The sequence below is a fragment of the Megascapheus bottae genome, chromosome 11, assembly GCF_031878675.1.
Source record: "Megascapheus bottae isolate mThoBot1 chromosome 11, mThoBot2.hap1, whole genome shotgun sequence".
NCBI classification, from domain to species: domain Eukaryota; kingdom Metazoa; phylum Chordata; class Mammalia; order Rodentia; family Geomyidae; genus Megascapheus; species Megascapheus bottae.
Genome location: NC_143519.1, coordinates 11,479,322 through 11,500,344, shown reverse-complemented (window position 1 = coordinate 11,500,344; position 21,023 = coordinate 11,479,322). Strand labels below are relative to the sequence as shown.

The window sequence follows — 21,023 nt, the reverse complement described above, 5'->3', positions numbered from 1 at the left end:
TGCACAAAATCAGTTTTATTGTTCTAAGGACTATTGTAGAACTATTTTCTAGGGTATATTTTTTATGTTTTCTTGATACTATTATCTTTGCAAAAATATGACAGAATTCTATCATTGAAATATCTTTACATACTTTTCACTGTCAAATTTTATCAAGCTAGATAAAATGTATTAAAAATAATAGCATAGATAATACATTTTTATTACAATTACAATTTATTACAATTTGTCTTATTACTCTTTTCTAAGTTTAATATTTATCTAAAGCATTTTTCAAGGTTAAATTTTGGGGCTTCTGGGTTTTGTTTTATAGCAGTTATAAAATATAGCAGACATTAAAAAGTGAATAAAATATCTTGATAAGTTAGAATTGGACAACCTTAAATATATGTAGTTATCAATTCTCTTTTGTCTCTTTCCAAGCACATGTCACTCAGATAATACATTTTAAAAGGCTCACTATGAAAAGAAAAATGTCTGGGCCTCCAACAATACTCACAAATTTACTATTCAAACATCACTCCTCCAGGAAGGGTAATGACTCACCTTAAATGTTGGTGAAAGATAATTTTTCAGAAACCAAAATTTTACTGGTGTTTTGGTGTAACGTAAAACTGAAAGCATCATGATTCTATATAAAGGAATATTAAACCCAATGTAAGTTAATATCCAAATTTTAAAGACTTTTAAATACTTAAAGGTGTAAATTAGGTATTTTCTACTATGAGTTATAGAAAATTGAACTAAACTATCTGAAATATCATGGGTGATCAAATATGCAATGAATAAGGTAGAAAAACATGTATTTGATATAGACTAATTGACTAGTTTTAGTTTGTTCTTATAGAGAAGCTACACTTAAAATAATCTTGCTTCTACTGGTATTACTATGTGATAAATATTAAGTCTACAAAACTTGAAAAGTTTGTCTAGTTTGATAATTTATTGGACAGGATGCTTGTTTTTCTATACAAGATCTTTCAAAGATACAAGTTTATCTAAAGCTCCTGTTCAAAGTATCAACACTATATATACCTTGTAGGCCATTCTTTGTGATCCTTTCCCATAAACTGTCAAAAAATCCCTTTCTACTTTGTTAATAAGCTTTCCTTATTTCATCTTTTTCCTTCTTTTTACAAAACAAGGGATTTTTTTTTTTTGCCAGTCCTGGGCTTGGGCTCAGGGCTTGAGCACTGTCCTTGGACTTTCTCAAGGCTAGAGCTCTACCACTTGAGCCTCAGCACCACTTCCAGCTTTTTGCTATGTATGTGGAGTACCGAGGAATTGAATGAACCCGGGTCTTTGTGCATGGTAGGCAAGCACTTTAACCACTAGGCCAAACTCCCGGCCCCCAAGGGATTTTTTTTTTTGTACTAAAGTTTTGAACTCAGCATCTCAACCTTGATAGGCAGCCATGCCTCAAGTTCTTATTTATCAGCTGGTTAATTTTAGGTGAGGGTCTCATTTCCTGCTCAGGAATGTTCTTATGCTACAATATACCTATTTTAGCTGGGAAGACTGGCACACACCACCACGCCCAGCTTCCTTCCACTTAAAGAGCCTCTCATGCATTATGCTGCCTGGAACATCTAGCTTAAGATGACAGATGCATGCCAGTGCCCAGATGTGGAGTGAGAAGGCGACTCTTGAATTTTTTTGCCTTGGTTTGCCTCAAACTACAATTTTCACTCTCAACTAGGATTACAGGTGTGAACCACAAGCAACCACAAAACAAGGTATTTCCCTCACTGGGAAAGGAAATTTTTCTATTCTTAATTTTGCTACCTATCATCTAATAAATTATGTATTTCACAGTCTTAACATTATTCTAAGTCAAATCATAAAATTTCACTGCATTTAAACAATATGTTTATTGCATAATTATAGATAGTAAAAAGCAAGGGGCTGAATATGTACTATTACTATTTGGATAAGACTATATATGTATGTGCAAGTAGATATACTATAGTGCATATGTATTTATGCACTGGACTATAGACATTTAGCAGGATATAAAAATCATACTACTGGTTTCCTATGAGGAAAAGAACTAAGAATCAAGTAAACGAAGACCACAGTTTCTCTTCACTGTTAAATTCCTTCATTCTTTTTGAAGTCAGAGTCATGTAAGTCTATTATTTTAACCAATCAGGTAAAATAAACACATACCTTAGAAAGCGTTCATATAAATGGCCGGAAGCAACTGAAAAAATATTTAGAACATCATTTTCATCTTTGTCATCTTCTTTATGCAACCTTCTTGTGAAACTTGGAATAAAAAATAAGTTTTAAAATATATTGTAACAAACTTTATATGCTTAAAAACTCAAATAGGAATGCCATTTAAGATGAAAACATTTATTTAACTTACTAACTTTAAATGAACTTTCTTTTTGTGAGACAGGATATCCTGATGTAGCTGAGACTGATCTCAAACTTACATCCACCTCCCAAACTCTTTGATTAGAGGTATGCAACACCATGCACAGATGAAACAAACTCTTATCCTAACGATCATGACGTGCTAACATTCAACATGGGACACTATTACGTTTCTGAGATTCGTTTATGTACTTTTAACATGGAATATAATTATACTCTCTCCAAGTGAAATGGCTACAGTCTGCTATGTTCATGTCTAGTGTGTAGAAACCTTAGCATCATAACAAGAAACAGGTTGTATAAATACACCACTATACAAGAAGGTCCATGAATGCTGAAAACAAGGGACTCTTGCGGGGTGCTCAGGAGGCTGAGATCTGAGGATCATGGTTCAACCAGGCTGGGCAGAAAAGTACCTGCAAGACTATGATCTCCAACCAACCACACAAAAAACAGAAGTGGAGCTGTGGCTCAAAGTGGTAGCAAAAGAGCTCAGGGACAATGCCAAGCCCTGTGTTAAAGCCCCACCACTGATTAGAGAAAGGGGGGGGGACCTGTCTTGCTAAACTATTCTTTTTTAAATGTCTGCACTTTAACTTCCGACCTGTTGGTCCACAGCAGTTTCCATGAGAACAGAGAGGTGAGGGAGCCCAGGTTACTGGTCATATCTTGTACATGCATCCGGGACATAGATTGGTGGCCCGTTCTCATTTTTCTGTATGTCTAATCTCATAAGTGGTCTTCATAATTTCTTGTGTATAATTTCTTGGTGTATAATTTCTTCCAATGAAAATTATTTAATTAAAAATATTATTTTTGAATAAGGAGATACTCAGCATGACTAAAATTTAAAAAGTGTAATAATTTAAAATTTCAAATATTTTTCCAAGTAAAAACTGTTATCACAGAAGTATTTTTCAAATTATTTTTAATTGAAGTCCTTTGAGTAACTAAAACATTTGATTTGTTGAGGGCAGTAACATGATTCTTTCCACCAACTAAGAAGAAAAAGAATCCTGAGTGAATGGAAAGACCTCATGATAGAAGTACTTTTGGTTGGCATAACCAAGTCTACTTATATTATTGAGTCTATTTGGCCTAAAGCTTCTATTTTGTTTTGTTGAATAGAGCATTCAATGGTTTGTCATCATAATGTAGGACTTTCAAAGTTCTCTACAGTGTGAACTATAGCAGATAGGTTTTGTGTTTGCCCACCTTACTCCCACTCCCCTTTGAGTAAAGAGGATGTGGCTTTTTCTGGTGACTTCGTTTTGTGAGGTGGGCCAGGCCTTTCCACAGGCTCTGGAAGAGTGTGTGTGATGAAGCATGGCCTTTGGAGCCACAGGGATTGGTTTTGTTTGGGACACCAATGACTCAACCATGGAACTTTGGCTGGTATTATTTGAAAATAGGCAACTACCTACTGGGGATGGTAACTTTTAAAAGCCTACCTGAAAATGAAGGAGGTACAGAAAGAGTAGAACTAAGAGGCAGAAATACAGCTCTTAGACCATATCACCTAAGTGCCCAAGCCAGGTCTGTTCCATTTTTCCCCTATGTGAGCTAGTGTTTTCCTGTTCACGAGCAGTGCTACGGAGGCAAGCACTTTAACATTGGCTACAATCCCAGTTCTTTTGTCCCCTAACCCCAGTTCTTTTGTTTTCTGACTCATAACATAACTAACAAATTTCATATTATACTCAATTTCTGTTCTCCAATGAACATGTCACTTTTGGCCTCATATAACTAAGTACTACTTTCACTCTGTCTTCAACTTTTGAATATCACCTTTCCTTTCCAGTAGAATTCATACACTTTTCCTAAGAAACCTTTCCTAGATTCTTCCTATTGAATATATCCTTTTTTACTCCTAAGATTTGTACAGCATTTTATTTTTGTCTTTTTCATAGCTCTAGTTTCCAATCCTGTACTTTTAATATTATGGATTTACCTTATACCTCCTAGAGGAGAGCATCTGGGCTTTACTTGGGTTTCTACTTTCTGGAGATTTCCACCGACTAGGATCAATCTAGTTACATGTTATCACTAGTAATTACCTTTTAATAGAATCCCACACTCCTTTTTTTTCATGTTTATCAATAAGGATATCTTCCTTCATTTTGTCTGGTTTTTTCTGAACCTAGGTAACACAGCAAACCCAAATTTTAGACTCTCACCTTTAAATATTATGCTGTATGAATTTCAAATGTAACATAGTAGAGCATGATAACCTTTGGAAAGGAATGTGAGACAGACAAGGTGAACAAATACAGGCAATACCTTAGCAGAGTGTTACCAATGAAATCTGGCTTTTGTCTAGCAATTTGGCTTCTTATTTTAAGTTTCTTTGGTGGTTACTCCCATACTTCTCATCTAATCATCTTTAGACATTATCTAGAATTACCTTTACTTCTGGATTCACAGAATTTAGGCATTGCTTGATCTTTGGGATGTTAGATAAGGAGCTCATTTAAATAATGCTCCTTTGTAATGTACTTAAAGATGACAAAAAGAAACTCAAAAAAAGATTTAAACATTTGGATGGTTGCTCATGGCTCACACCTGTAATCTTAGCTACTCAGGAGGCTGAGACCTGAGGACAGTGGTTCAAAGCCTGCCCAGGGAGGAAAGTCTGTGAGACCCTTATCTCTAGAAAACTGGATGTGGTGCTATGGCTCAATGTGGTAGAGCACTAGCCCAGAGCAAAAGAGCTGAGGGCTAGTGCCCAGTGCCCTGAGGTTAAATCACATGACGGACAGGAAAAAAAGATTTAAACATTTCATCCAATGTTTTTTATTAGTTTCAAGCAGGCATCATTAAAAGCTCCTTTCTAAGAAAAAAGAGCCTCAAAAGAATAAAAAAAGGAAAGAAATCCTATTCTCTCTTTTTCATAGCTTTTTAGAAATTGTATTTTATTGTCAGAGTAACATATAGAGGGGTTACAGTTATATTCTCTCAAAGAAGCATCATTTTTTCTCTTCAGGACTATTTTTTTCAACAGTATTCTCCACTAATCTCTAGATTTATAACATTATCTGTCTATAGTAGATATAGTAATGTGGAATAACCTTAAAAACCAAAAGCTGCCCATTCTTTTTGTGTGTGTGTGTGTGTGTGTGTGTGTGTGTGTGTGTGTGTGTGTGTGTGTGTGTGTGTGGTGGGTCATGGGGCTTGAACTCTGGGCCTGGGTGCTGTCACTGAGCTCTTCTGCTCAGGACTATCACCCTACCCCTGGGCCTGGGTGCTGTCCCTAAGTTCTTCAAATGAAGGCTTCTGCCCTAGCCCTGGAGCCTCAGCCCCACTTCCCATTTTCTAGTGGTTAATTGGAGACAAGAGTCTCACATTCTTTAGTGCCAGGGCTGGCTTTGATCTGTGATCCTCAGATCTCAGCCTCTTGAGTAGCTAGGATTACAGGTAAGAGCGACCATGCCCAGCTAAGTTGACCCTTCTTTTGTATTTTCCTAAATGCTTTTCCTTTACTCCAGGAATTTTTTTCCCAGTCCTGGGGCTTGCACTCAGGGCCTGAGCGCTGCCCTTAGGCTTTCTCAAGGCTAGAGCTTTACCACTTGAGCCATGGTGCCACTTTTGACTTTTTCTATATATGTGGTACCAAGGAATTGAACCTGGGTCTTCGTGCATGCTAGGCAAGCACTCTACTACTAGGCCAAACTCCCGGCCCCTACTCTAGGAGTTTTAATACAAAATTTTAGGTAGTAAAACTAAAATTTATTTTAAGGCAAAAATCAAGAAAAAAAAATACATGTTATATTAAGAATAAAGCATGTAAAATCTTCAACCTCCCATACCTGTATTTTCATTATCTTGTTCCTGAAGCTGTTTAGTACAACAATAACATCACCTAGGTCTGGTTGGGAGTCAGTTCCTTCATGCCTAAAGCAAAGAGACATAAGCATCTATCCTTAATTTAGAAATAGACATAATTTTCATGATAGAAATAATTTATTTTACAATAAAGTATAGTTATCAGTTGTATATATCATATTTGCAGCTTCTATGTCCATTAAGATACACATTATATTTTTAATTATCAAAGTTTAATATAAGTTGTACAAAAGTGACTTATTTCTTCCAGTGTTCATACAGTTATATAAATTTTTGTATCCACAAAGCATTTATGAGTGACAAAATCTGAAGAGCACTGTTCAGTTCCTGAGACTGAAAAAATGTGTCCATGATATACACAGAAATCCTAATGTTTCTACTATTCTTCTTCTTCTTCTTCTTATTATTATTATTTTGTGCCATACCCGGGGTTTGAACTCAGGGCCTGGATGTTGTCCCTTAGCTTTTTTGCTCAAGGCTAGCGCTCTACTACTAGAGCCACAGTTCCACTTCTGGCTTTATGGTGGTTAACTGGAAATAAAGAATCTCATAGATGTTCCTGCTCAGGCTGGCTGGCTGGCTTCAAATTATGATCCTCAGATCTCAGCCTCCAGTAGCTAGGATGACAACTCTGTGAGCCACTGGCACCCAGCTCTGTTTCTATTTTATATGAAAAACAGTTTACAATGAAACTGAATTTTGTCAAAGGAGAAGCAGTTAGTGGTCAAATCAGGGGCTGCTTTTTAGTTCCATTGTACTTGTACCTTTACCCTTTTCTAAAATGATCATTTGGGGTCATAGCTTTGTGATGTCACTAGATGTAGTTACCCCAGAGCTAAAGGCACAGTCCTGCCCAACAACTGTCACTACAAAAAGTTATAGCACAGATGTGAAAAATCTTACTCTTATATTTTGCTGACATCTGGGCCTGACTCAGTCTTAACATACAACACTCTTGTTCAGACATGAAAATTTAAAAGTGGTTTATATACCTCACTATCTGATAAATATCTTCTGATTTTCCTTGGCGTAGTTTTAGTATCCAAGCACCTGGGTTTGCTTTTAGCTGAAAATATCCCTTTTAAGACAAGGAAATAATGGTCATTAAGTTATGTGATTAAGAATAATAAATTGTTCACAAAAACCATACATGAATTATCAAAGCTAATATTTACTAATTACCCCATAAGAAACTTTTATAAGTAAATTTCAATTTTTTTACAGTAACCTGTAAAAGTCTATTCTCAAAGCATGATTCTTTCCATTTTTGTTTTAATTTGTTTATTCAAGGATTCAATTTTGTTTTCTGTGGGCTGTTCCAGCAATAGAAAAAAGATGGCTTATTTTATTAGGGAAACACAAAGAGAATTTCTTCAGAATGTTAAATATCACCAATTACATATTCAGAATGCTTACAAGATTGGCCATCACAATTGTGTCCACCAGAGCAGGTTTGTTTCTTGTGCCCAGTGTGAATTGCAGTCCCCGGGGAGCTTGTTCTACCGTATCAAAGCAATGTCCTTCAAGTAGCAGGTGTTCCAGTTCATATTCTGCTGTAGCAATGCTCTCAATCTGAAGAGAAAACAGGTTATTATTTTGGTTATTGGTGGTCCTCAATGCAATACACAAACAAATGTGATTATTTTAATATTAGTTGAAGCAGTTTGGGTAACTTGGATTGAACTTAGGGCTTCATGCATGTTAAACAGGTACTCTATGGCTTGAACCATGCCTCCAACCTCTTTTTGTCTTGCTTGTGCTTTATGCACAAGCTGGTATGGACTACAATGCTCTGATTTTGGCTTCCCTCTGTCACTGGGAAAACAGGTGTGTCTACCACAAGGCTGTTCTACTGGCTGAAATGGAGTCTGGAGGAACTGTTAAGTCCTGCCTAAAACCTCTCCACCTTCCAAACGGCAAAGATAACAAGCTTGAGCCATGGGACCTTGCTTCAAGCCTTCTTTTACCTATAAGTAAACTGATCATTTGAGTTACTTCTTCCAGACCAAACTCATGATGTGTGTTTTATTTCTCATAACAAAAGTTTTTCCCTAATTCATGTCAGCACATTGATTTTTCTTTTTCACTACTTTTTTAAAGCAAAAATTGCACATATTAAATGTGGTTTTCTCAGCATACATATGTGTCTGTGTCTTTATGAACAGCTTTTTTTCTGTCTCTCTCTTGAGAAAATGTTTCACTGTCCTTCTTTTGTTTTTTAGATTGGCCTTGAATTTGTGAATATCCTGCCTCCGTCTCCTCAGTAAATGGTACTACAGGTATGTAGCACTAGGCTTGCTATCTTCTAAATTGGTGGACATTCCAACTGCTTTCAGATTTTCTTACTATGAATGCTGTAATATATACTTCAGGGATAGATGAAAATAAAATCAAATGGCTGGAGATTTTTACACAGTTTGGAAATTTTGTCAGGTAAATCTATACATTTATTCCACAGTATGAAGGTTTCAATACCTTTTTTAGTGTGCTTTGGATAAAGTATTAGAAATAATCCATATTGAGTAGTTGCCCTCACATTACTGTTATGGTGCTTGAACTCTGGGCCTGAGTGTTGTTCCTCAGCTCTTCAGCTCAAGGCTACCCTACCCTGTGAGCCACAGCGCCACTTCCATATTCTAGTAAGTATTTCTGATATTTGCAGTGTGCCAACGATCCATATAAGCAATCTACTTGAATGGAATGATTCACAGACAAGAAACACAAAAATAAAGTGACACAATGTAGGAAGAGATTGTAGAGCCCATCTAGTTCAACCATCTAACTTTTAGACAAGGAAATAGTACCCTATCATGACTGTAAGTAAAGTTTATTACATTAAAAATTTATAAAATGGGCATGGGGCAGATGATCTCCATTTAATCAGTTTGCGAATATCTTCATTTATGAAAAGTTCATTATGTTATAACACTGTATAACAGACAAATTCCTTTGATTCATACTATGAAACCAAAAAGTTTATTCCTTTTTTGAGAGATCTTTTGACCACATTGAATCATCTTACTTTTAGTTTTCCTGTAATCACTTTTGTCTCCTTTAATTTTGGCATTAATGCTGCTGTACAATGAAATTTTTGTAGTCACAATTAGGAGAGTGAAATCTCAGTGAAGGAGTAATTTTCTGGGTTATGTATTTCACCCCAAACATTCAATGACATTTGGAAATTAAATACTGCAAGGAGTATTTGTAATAATAATATTTGTGAAGTACAATGACAAATCTTTCCTATTAAACTCATTTTTGCCAGGATGTACTATCAATCTCAACTTCTTTCTATTCTGGTAAGTAACTTTGTGCATTATTCATATTTTTCTATGGTAGTTACAGATAAGGGGTATTTATAACACACAGTGGAAAGGGAGCCCAAAAGTTTATGTTTAAAGATGTGACAATTTTTAAATATCTTTTTCATGGGCTGGGAGTTTGGCTTAGTGGTAGAGTGCTTGCCTAGCACGCATGGAGACCCAGGTTTGATTCCTTGGTACCACATAGAAAAAGCTGGAAATGGTGCTGTGGTTCAAGTGGTAGTGCTCTAATCTTGGGAAAGCTCAGGCCCTGAGTTCATGCCCCAGGACTGGCCAAAAAAAAAATCCTTTTCTTTATCTCTTCTATGAAGACACAGGGACTTTGTCTTCATTTTAGTCTCCTACCTTCACAGTTAAAATTACCATTGATTTGATCACATTCTAAAAAGATACCATGGAATCTGCTACTTAGTTTGATAGCTGCTAGAACATTCACTGAGAAGCTCCCATTTCATTTTTTAGGTTTGACTGGTAGTCTTTACAGTTTATTTTTTTTAACAGTTTGTATGCATTAAAAATTTTTAAATAGTTGTTACAAAGGTGATGTACAGAGGGCTACAGCTTTTTTTCAGTTATTTTACCAGCATATAATGGTGTCAAAGAGAACCCAACAGATTTCTCTGCTAAGAGACCTCACTGACCATGTAGAGAATAGGGATCTTTTTATTTTTTTACTTCTTGCAGAGTCATTAGTGAACTTTCCTTCATACATATTATTACCTTGTTTCCTTCTGTTCCTTAAATCTAAAGGACCCATTTCAGATGATGGCTGTGACTCTATTTTGGCTCTTTGGGGCATAGGGGAGTATCTCACAGGGAAGTAACTTAGGATCCCAAATACCTGTTCATCTGTGCATTGCAAGAAATTTGTCTTGAAGGAAAATCCTTAGGCAAAGGTAACCCATGAGAAGCATAAGAAACAAATAGGAAAATTCTAACCAAACAGACAAAGTTCAATATTCATACCTTGGTCAAGATAAGGAGCATCCTAGAGATATATTTACTCCTCAGTTTTGAATCCTAACCCTGGGGATCTCTGAAATATTTTTTGTGGGGAGGAGCAGAGGAGACAGGGTTTAAAATTCTTCTCTTAATTTAAATTCAATCTTTTGAAAGACTCAGAATATTTAAATTGTTCTCTTTCTGCCTTAGTTAAATGACAACAGTAAGAGAAGGGTCGTGCTGGCAGACAGGCAGCAGGCATGCCACACCTGATGTGTAATCTTGAACCTTGCTTCCTGCTTGCTACCCTGCTTAGTTCAAATAGTTTTCTGTGTCTGTGAGCCATGAGTTACAAGAGTAGTTTGAATAAAACTTCCTGTTGGAATTAAAAGGACAATGCCGGCACTGAGTAATATCTGTCTCCACCTTATAACAGCCATGGAGAGCTAGTGGTATGAGTTGTGAAAAGTGGTCAGGATACCTTGGAAGATGGAAAACCACAGAAGCTTAATTCCTAAGTAAGGGAAAGCACAAAAAGAAGGGATCAAAGCTGAGAATCATAAAATCCTGGAATGCATCTGCAACATTACCACTTATGTAGTGAAACTCTAACAGCTGATAATTTATCCCAGCCTCTCCTCACATCATCACTTACATCTTTCAAGTGAATGTTATCAAGGTCACAGTTGCTGTGTACTGTCTCAACCAACCAGTTTTCGGGAGTAATCATGTTAAGGGTTAGAAGGGGTGATTCAGGAATATCCAGAAATTTTGCCATTGGTCCAGGAGAAGGATTATTATTAGTTCCTGACATCGGTTCTGCTTCCAGGACAAAACGGTAAAAGCTGTGAATAATAATAATAACAACAACAATAACAATGACTAGGACGACCAAGATCAAGACAGTTATTTGTTTAAAATGTTAAAAATGGCTAAAGCAAAAGCACTACAAGTTCTTAAATAAAACCAACTATTGAGAAAGAGTTCGTGACAATGATTTTAACACCAGTATCTGTTATGATGGTCTATTACATACCCTTCCTCAACATGAGAACACGTTTAGTCCGAGCATAACTTACTCAGGTTCTAACAGCTCATGAACTATACACACCGATTCTTTACATTTGATCATGACTTAATTTATGGCTATTAACTCTAACCACTAAGCATATGAAGATAAGTAATATGCAGAAAACAAGTAAAATTCAAGTTGAAATTTTGTTTCTAGTTTTTCAAAGGTCAATTAAAAACAGAGAAGATTAAGTTACATACAACTGCTTAGCTAAAGAGCTTCTAGGCGTATCTACATCCTCACTGGCTTTGGCACTGCCTTCTGTATGGATGGTTAAGGGTCTAGAAAGCGATTTGCACTATTTGGAGGCTTTAGTCAAGTTGTGATGAAGCCCTCCTGAATCAGAGGTAGGAGGGGGAGAGATCTACCACTGGGCTCATTCTGTTCTTCAAGGACTGTCTGTCTAGGTTAGGGCCACCCTTCTTGCTATGGCTAACCACGAGGGCATTCCCAGCATGTTTCACCAGAGAAACATGCAAGAGCCTGGGAAAGAAACATCCAGCAAGATACAGGTCATTGTCCTCTATATAATTGTGTAACTTGAGGGTAGGCACTCGAGGGAGGTAATATGGGAAAATAAAGGAAAGGGTAACATTGAGCAAGAAGCATTGTCCTCATAACCTGGCTTATGGAATTGTAACCACTTTGTACCATTTAATAATAATAATAACAGTAATAATGAAAATGTTTATGATAAGTACAAAAAAAGAGGAGAGTCAGACAATGGTGGCTCAGGCTGTAATCTTAGCTGCTTATCAGGCTGAGATTTGGAGGACCACCTCTGGAGCCAGCTGCTCACAAAAGTCTACCAGACTCCATCTCTAAATAACTAGCAAAAAGCCAGGCTAGGAAGCAGAGCAGTTCCTGACTAGGTTCAAACTCCAGTATGAGCCAAAAATCATAAGAAGGGGTATCAATGTGTGAGAAGTAATCCACCTATTATCTGGCGAATGTAACTGTAACCACTTTGTACATTACCCTAATAATAAAAAATAAAATGAAAAAAAGAAGAAGGGAAAAAAAGGAGAGTTAATGCTTTCCTTATGGCACAGAAAGGCTGGGGAGGGACAGAAGCAGGCAGCAGAGAGACCTGTTTACTTTTCTCAGCAAAAAAAAACTAAGACAGCATTTACTACAAAGGAAGGACCAGAAAAAACAACGTGAACTAGTACTTGATATAGACTGCTGAGTAAGTAAGATTCTGTTGAGTCAGTGATTTAAAAATGATACCTACTATACACTAATCTCTAGTTGGTATGTTCTTTTCCTATCTGATTATGCATACTTCTATGCTCAATATTCCTCCTCTTTATTAAATATCTGAAATATTATAGAGCCATTCTACAAAAGACCATTTTATTTCTTAGTATTCTAAGTCAGATTTTAAAGATAGACTTTCCAATTAGTAATGGAAAATGTGTAAAGCTTTTATTCAGATTTAAAAAGGCATATGATAAAATTTGAAGGGCAAAAAATGCAAAGCCTGGAAACAATGAATAGGCAATAAGAGCAAGTCTTGCGCAGCCAGTAGATGAACTGAAACTCTAAATTTTCTTCATTTCCTATTATTGCTTTACAGGTATCAAAAATACATACTGTGTTTCAAATGTCTTCCCAAGGCAATATAGTATATCAATTACAACAAAGATAAGGCAAAAAGTAAGGGATTAACAGTATTATTTTTCTGCCATACGTGCATACACAGTTCTGTTTCAAGGACAGAGAGAAGCACATCATGGAGCCCTGAAAGCCAATGCATCCCAAGGACATCTCAAGGGCACGAATCCCTCTGAGAGGCTCACAGTCATCTGATTCCCACCCAGAAAGAAGAGCAGTAGTGTGTTTGTTCCTTTAGTGGAAGAGCATTATTATGGAATATTTACCTAGAATAACAGCTTTTTGTGTTACTAATATTTTTTAATTACTTGCATCATCTTTTTTGTGGTACTGGTGTTTGAACAGTTAGTTTAATAAGGTTAATAAAATGACTTTCTAATCTTTTATCAGTGAAGGTTTTGGTAAGCAATAAAGGAAAACCTAGGAATAGTAAACAACAGCCATTTTCCTTCTTAGCACTTGGCACTTTGTAAGGATATTGACATCCTCTGACTCACCTCTTTAAAGGGACTTCTGAAAGCTTACTCCTACAGTTCATGAACAGCGTTATCTTCACATTCAGAATCTTGCCAAGGACCTATTAAAAAATTCCCATATTGGACTTTTAAAGAATACTTGTACTAACAGCTATAAAATAGTATAATTAATATATCTTACAATCAATAAATGTGCCATCTTCTGTGCTTCTCTTGTCAAAGGGTCAACAATAGCAATGACATCAAAGAATATATCATTCTCTTGAGGATTTATCTTTATAATGCTAGTAAATGATAATAAAATCAGGGTTATTTACACAATAAAATATAAATTTCTAAGTCTTCAGTAACATAAAACAAGAAAGAATTTAAGAAAATGAAAGATTTTACCAACAAGTAATAAACCCCCCTAAGAATACTATTATAAAAAATTCTTGATAGTTTTAGGCCCTCAAAAAATTAAGGGTTATATAATATATTAAAAAAAACATGTGTCTTCATTTTTAATGCTCTCAGTGTGTTTATGAAAGGAGTCATGTCTTCTAGTTTATGATTACTGTTGAGGACATTTTCTCATATAGACTTCTCTTTATGAAAGGTCCAGGAGAAATTTCATGCTTTCCTTGAATGTTTCACTTGAACAGTATGCTTGTTTGCATCTTATGAACTTCAGGAATTGTGTAAACTGGTAAACTGTGAGCTAGTCTTGTGGTGTGCTCAGGGCAGGCAGGAATGTCACTACCGGGACCACTGCAAGCCCTTCTTTGTGACATTTCACATGTGATCTACCACATAATTGTCTTTGTCATTTTAAGTTTCTAGGACAAGGGGATTACTACCTGTGTTTCAAAGATGCTAGAATAACACAAAAAATACTATTTTATGCAAAGAAAGGCATGAAGTATACATTCAACAGAGATTCCCAGGGCAATGAAAAATAATATGTGTTCTTTTTTCTTTTGTAATTTTTTTCTTGATTTCAATTTACTGCTTCCTATTTACTTACTTCTACTTTTACAAACCTTTTAATTTAGGTTCCTTGTCAAATTTATATATTATTACAAGCCAATCAGAATAAATTAATAATAAACATGCTGAAACAGAAATAATAGAGTGATAACACATGCCTTAATATTTTTAGTATTATAAAATGACTGCAGACATGAAGTAGACCTAAGCCAATCTAGAAATACATCATTACTAAGTATATAAACCCATAGAAAATAAGACATGCTAAAATTTAGCATTCTTTTTTTTTTTTTTTTTTGCCAGTGCTGGGCTTGAGCTTAGGGCTTGAGCACTGTCCTTGGACTTTCTCAAGGCTAGGCAAGCACTCTACCACTAGGCCAAACTCCCGTCCCCAGATTTAGCATTCTTTAAACTAACAGATCAGAGAACAGCTGTCTTCTTAGATTATATTTGTTCTTATCCCAGAACAGTGATCCACACAATAAACTTTGGGACATGTAAACTATTATGCATTTGAATATTCATGGAGACAGCCCTCAGTACAGGCACTCATATATTTGATTCATTAGAATCCTATAGTATCTGACACTTTTTACATTAAAAGTATAAAGACAGTTTTACTTATAATAATTAATTCCAGATAACGCAAAAATGATACTGTTTTAGCTTGAAAGCAAATCATATTAGCTATAACTTAAACTTTTACAGGCTAAGATTTTGTGTGTGTGTGGGGGGGGGCTTCATGGGGCTTGAACTCTGTCCCTGAGCTCTTCAGTTCAAGGATACTGCCATACCGCTTGAGCTGAGGGCCGCAGCTCCGTTTCCCCTTTTCTACTGATTAACTGGAGATAAGAAGCTCACTGACTTTAGTGTCAGGCTGGCTTTGAACCGAGATATCTCAGCCTGCTGAATAGCTAGGATTACAGGTGTGAGTCACCCTACCCAGCTTTTTTGTGTGTGTGTGTGATTATTTTTGTGTGTAAGAAGCAACAAATATTCTACTACTGAGCTATAACTCCAGCCCTAGAACCCTTTTTCCCCAGCAATGATAAATGCCTTTTGTTCTTTTACTTTTTTTGTTTTTTCCAGTCCTGGACGCAGGGCTTGAGCACTGTCCTTGGGTTCTTTTTCTCAAGGTTAGAGCTCAACCACTTGAGCCTCAGCACCATTTCTGGCTTTTTTTTAATGTATGTGGTACCAAGGAATCGAACCTGGGTCTTTGTGCATGCTAGGTAAGCACTCTACCACTAGGCCAAACTCCCGGCCCAAAATGCCCTTTGTTCTTAATAAATTCTATTTCAAATTTTACTGTAAAGGAAATACTTAAGTGTAATAGGGCATTGATATAAAACAAATGAACTCACAGATATTATTACATTCTTACCTGTGATTCTCTTTAAGAAATGTGACATCATATCGAGGTGCGTGAAGAGGCAAAGAGGAAATAAGGGCATCAAATTTCATAACAAGGTCACTTACGCTAGATAAACAAGGCAAGCACAATGAGATTTATATGAAGGGAATTTTGTAATTTACATTGTATTCAACAGTTCTAGAAAGGCTCAGGATAAAGGTCCTGCAGAAGTAGGCTATCATGGGAACTTCTGGAATAATTGAATTTCTTTAAAAACTCAAGGCACTCAACAAATACATAAGCTGCGTATGTGAGACCCCAGTACTGGTGCAAAAAATATAAAACATGAATATGCATAGTTTGATGGTGGCGGGAAATAAGTATTTTATTCTCTTTATGCATTTTATATATTCTTTTCTTTATGCTGTTTGTATAGCCTTTACTTTTCTATGTGTTTGAAACATTTTTTTTGTCAGTCATGGAACTTGAACTCTGGGCCTGGGTGTTGTCCCTGAGATCTTTAGCTCAAGGACACCACCCTACTACTTGAACCATAGTGCCACTTCTGGTTTTCTGGTGATTAATTGGAGATAGCAGTATCATCATGGACTTTTTATTGCCTGGGCTGGCTTTGAATCTCGATCCTCAGATCTCAGCCTCCTGAGTGGGTAGGATTACAGGCGTGAGCCACCACACCTGGCATGAAACATTTCTAATTTTAAAAAGAAAATATTCTGCAAAATACCAAACCCCAAAATGAATTGCTATGATTTTAAGTACTTACTCTTCTGTGTCAACTTTCATACTTTCAACAATGCCTGTAATTTTCTCTACTAAGTTACTGAATGTTATCTTTTCCAACAATTGAAAATCTTCTATGTAGAAATCTTCCTCTAGAGGTCCAAAGAACTTGACACAAAAACAGTTACATTACTATATGTTTTTTAGAAAACAAAAGGATAGCAATTTTCCTAGCAAAGGAAAATAAACTGCCTTTCTCCTTTCACTCCATTTAAATGACTCCTCTCATCCTGCCATTCTCTTCACCTTGAGACTCAGCCAAGATATTTTAATACATCCACAAGAAGACTGATGGCTTGTAGTAGGGATGAGATCAATACTAATATTTTTGTCAATTGTTAAGGAGAATTGAGTATATAAATAGTGCATACTTATACAGCATATAGAGAAACAAGTTAAATATAACTATACTACTTATTATCATAATTCCATATTAATTTTACTAAGCAATCACAAATTAAATACAAGGTATCTAAAGAGAGCCATATGCTTTTAAAAGCTGTATTTCCTCCTAAAGCAACTGTTAAAGAGAAAAAAATAATGTAATTCTGGGCTTCTACATTGCTATCATGATTAATATTTTTTCCAATAATGTAACATTATAAATAAATTATAAAGTAGCGCTATAAAGATAAATTTAATTCTAGAACATAGATGAACACAGTTCATGAAAATGTGGAAAACAAAACATCAAAAATACTCCAGGGCTTTGAAGATAATTTAGAGATATGTAATTTGATACTTCAAGACAGAGAAGTCAAACATTTTTCACTAGTTGTTTCTTCATTAAAGCTAAATATTATATTCAATCATATTCAATTGTTTTACTTAATTCATGAAACTATAAAGTCGGATACTAAAATATTAGTAGATATTATCCACTTATTCTGTTATAAAGATTGTAACCAGTACAGTCATTTTTTTGTGCTGGTCTTGTCTTGGACTCAGGTTGGGTGCTATCCCTGAGCTACATGTTTCTCAAGGTTAGCGCTCTAGCCACAGCTCCACTTCCACCTTTCTTTTTTAGAGTTTATTGGAGATAAGAGGTTGGAGGACTAGCTGTGATCTTCAGATCTCAGTCACCTGAGTAGCTAGTATTACAAGTATGAGCCATCAGAAAAACCTTTTATATAAAAGAAAAATGTAAAATTATATATGACTAATATATTAAAAAAATATATATATAAAGAGTGAGTAAGAGTATAATCATGCTTTGAAAAGGAAGAGAAAAAAATTTCATTATAGAAGAAAGGGTTGGAAGGTAAAACAATCTATTAATAAATTTTATTAGGCTGTGGGAGTAAGAGTCCTTTTCTACAGTTTTTAAATGATTATGTTACTATGATAATTTCTAACATTTTGTACTTCAAAATTCACCAAGTCATTGAAACCTGACATTTAAAAACTGAAAAAACACCAGGCGCTTGTGGCTCATTCCTATAATCCTAGCTACTAAGGAAGCTGAGATCTGAGGATCATGGTTTGAAGCCAGCTCAGCCAGGAAAGTCTGTGGGACTCTTATCTCCAAGTAACCCCCACAAAACTAGAAGGGGTGTTGTGGCTTAAAGTGGTAGAGCACTAGCCTTGATTAGCAGGCTATGACAGAAACATGCCTGAGGGATATAACGTGAGTGTCCTGGTGAAAGGAAAGCCACTGCTGCTTTTACTTACTTTCCCATTGCTAACAATTCCTATTTCCCCAGGATCCAACTGAAGTACACTCTGACAGAACAACCGGTGAGTTCGGAAAATATCCATTCCAATGGTGTTATATTTTTTCTCAAAAGCATTCTTATCCATTTCCTGAAGTAGAAGTTAAAAGTAATTACTCAGTAACTAAATCATTTGCTCAATAAAACCTCGCCTTATTGATACTGATATAAAAATTTAGACTAAATATGGTTCTAAAACCATTATTTTCATCCAAAACAATATTTTAAATAATCTTTTATCATCAAGTCATTTACAATGCTTAGATCTTGTTATAAGCAGATATAGTTTGTTATTCATTCTTTAAGAATCTCAACGAAAAAAATATGTCTTTAAACTAGGTAAGTCTCATTTAGTGACAGTGTATCTAAATTATTGAAATACATTTATTAACAGTCAAAGTGTATATGGATATTCGCGGGAAATCAAGCATACCTTCCTTATGAAGTACACGTCTCCTTCCAAGTTTTGCCAAAATCCTAGATTACCCTCATGTGTTACATATCCTTGGTCAACTAATTTCATTGATTAGTTGTGAGAAGTACTATGTTCTAAGTTTATCTGCCACAAGTACCTAAGCCAAGACGCCATTATTTCTTGTCTAGATTACAACAGAAGCATTCATCAATCCTCATCTATCCACAATCAAAATCTTTACTGGCACCCAGAATCATCTTTGCAGGTTCCTTTCTTCCATGAGAATTCTCAATGGCTCAGAAAAAACTGTCAGTTCCTTCCCTGGCTGACAGGTGACTGAAATAATGGGCGTGGTTTCCATGTTCTCATCTCTGGCTTTCCCTTCACCCCTCCAATCTGGCCATGATGATACAATGACTTGCCTATACCTCAGGCATGGCAAGACAGCCTGGTACCAAACACTCTCCTCCAAGACTTCCTGGGGCTCGATTTCAATTTTATGCAAAACTACCTTTTCTGACCACTCTGCTTGAAATGGCATTCTCTAAATTTCACACCCTCTTTCATAGGTCTTCATTTCTCTAGTACTATTTATTGTCTTTCCTATCTTAAAGTAAGCTCCACAAAGACCTCTATCACAGAATATCTCAACTGTCTCCTATATAATCAGTAAAGTTTTTGGGTTTTGAATGGTTAATTGGAGATAAGAGTCTCAGGGACTTTTCTGCCTGGGCTGGCTTTGAACCACCATGTTCCTCAGATCTAAGCCTCCTGAGTGGCTAGGATTACAGGTGAGAACCATTGATACCTCGTAATAAAGTACTTTTTGAATTGATGAATGAATGCTGCTTCCAAATCATCTTTTTAAGTTTAGAATTTCCCTCATACTGGGGAAATTATTCTTTACGGAACCACTCAAGGATTATTTACTCAATGGTTTATTTAGTTATTTATTGTTGGTTCTGGGACTTGAACTCAGGGCCTGGGCATTGTCCCTCAGCCTCTGTGCTCAAGGTTAGTGCTCTACCACTTGAACCACAGCACTAGTTCCCTCTTTTGCTAAGTAATTCATTGGTGAGAAGTCTCATGGACTTTTTTCTGCCTGGACAGGCACTGAACCACGATCCTCAGATCTCAACCTCCTGAGTAGCTTATAGTACAGGTGGGAGTCACTGGAGCCCTACTGCTTAATGTTTTAATCCTCAGCTTTTCTTCATGTCTCCTAGAATGCAGCAACTTTGAAAAGCACGAAAAGTTAATGAAGTACATGAAATGTGGTAGTCATATCACTTATGCTTCATCATTTTCCTCTGCATGTAACTGCTTATTATCCCCAACTGATTATACCTATTGATATTTTTAGTACATTTTAACTTATACTTTTCAGAAATACTACAACATGTGTTTATTATTTCAAACTAGTAGTTACTGACCTCAGTAAGGAAAGTTTTCATTCCATCTCCAGAATAAATAGCTGTAACAGTTTCTTCCTCTGTCAGTTTCTTGAGAAAGTTCTTTAAAGGGCTGTTTTTCTGTGTCAGAAAGGCTGCTAAAATTCCTCTAGAAATAGCTGTGTTCTTTTCATTTAGTTTTGACACAGGATTATAAACAACTCCCAATCGACTATGAATACTTGTTTCCTGCAAAACACATTTATAGGTTAAAAAGCCTAGAATCTTATATATCTTATGGTTAAACAGTTTTTCCCTAATAGACTTGTTCACTCTACCTTATGTCATTTCATAATGTCAACCTTACAATGACTGTACTGAATGCCATGCTACCATTAAAATAGTTTGAAAACCATTCATGTCATTAATTCCTCCTGCTTTACCTCTTTGCACAAAGAGGATTAACCTCTTTTTGTGAGTGTGTCAAATGACACATTAAAAAAATACACAAGGGGGTGGGAATGTAGCTTAGTGGTAGAGTGCTTGCCTAGCATGTATGAGACCCTGGGTTTGATTCCTCAGCACCACATATGTAGAAAAAGAGCCTGAAGTGGAACTTTTTGGCTCAAGTGGTAGAGTGGTAGCCTTGAGTAAAAGAAGCTAAGGGACAGTGCCCAGGTCCTAAGTTTAAGCCCCAGGACTGGCAAAAACAAAAAACAAACAAAA

At 36.0% G+C, this 21,023-nt stretch overlaps 1 protein-coding gene across 2 annotated transcripts in view; it reads right to left on the bottom strand.

Annotated features, from left to right (window-relative positions):
* Uggt2 (UDP-glucose glycoprotein glucosyltransferase 2) overlaps nucleotides 1-21,023 on the bottom strand; it is an 82,281-nt gene that overhangs the window by 14,770 nt on the left and 46,488 nt on the right. For both annotated transcript variants that reach the window (XM_090341959.1, XM_090341960.1), the window contains exons 21-33: nucleotides 20,340-20,546; nucleotides 18,451-18,582; nucleotides 16,763-16,887; nucleotides 16,009-16,104; nucleotides 13,837-13,939; nucleotides 13,677-13,756; nucleotides 11,146-11,335; nucleotides 7,642-7,797; nucleotides 7,218-7,303; nucleotides 6,189-6,273; nucleotides 4,440-4,522; nucleotides 2,170-2,268; nucleotides 547-631 (exon numbers count right to left, since the gene is read on the bottom strand). In XM_090341959.1, coding sequence (XP_090198085.1) covers nucleotides 547-631; nucleotides 2,170-2,268; nucleotides 4,440-4,522; nucleotides 6,189-6,273; nucleotides 7,218-7,303; nucleotides 7,642-7,797; nucleotides 11,146-11,335; nucleotides 13,677-13,756; nucleotides 13,837-13,939; nucleotides 16,009-16,104; nucleotides 16,763-16,887; nucleotides 18,451-18,582; nucleotides 20,340-20,546 — 1,527 coding nt within the window. The remainder of the gene's footprint in view (nucleotides 1-546; nucleotides 632-2,169; nucleotides 2,269-4,439; nucleotides 4,523-6,188; nucleotides 6,274-7,217; nucleotides 7,304-7,641; nucleotides 7,798-11,145; nucleotides 11,336-13,676; nucleotides 13,757-13,836; nucleotides 13,940-16,008; nucleotides 16,105-16,762; nucleotides 16,888-18,450; nucleotides 18,583-20,339; nucleotides 20,547-21,023) is intronic.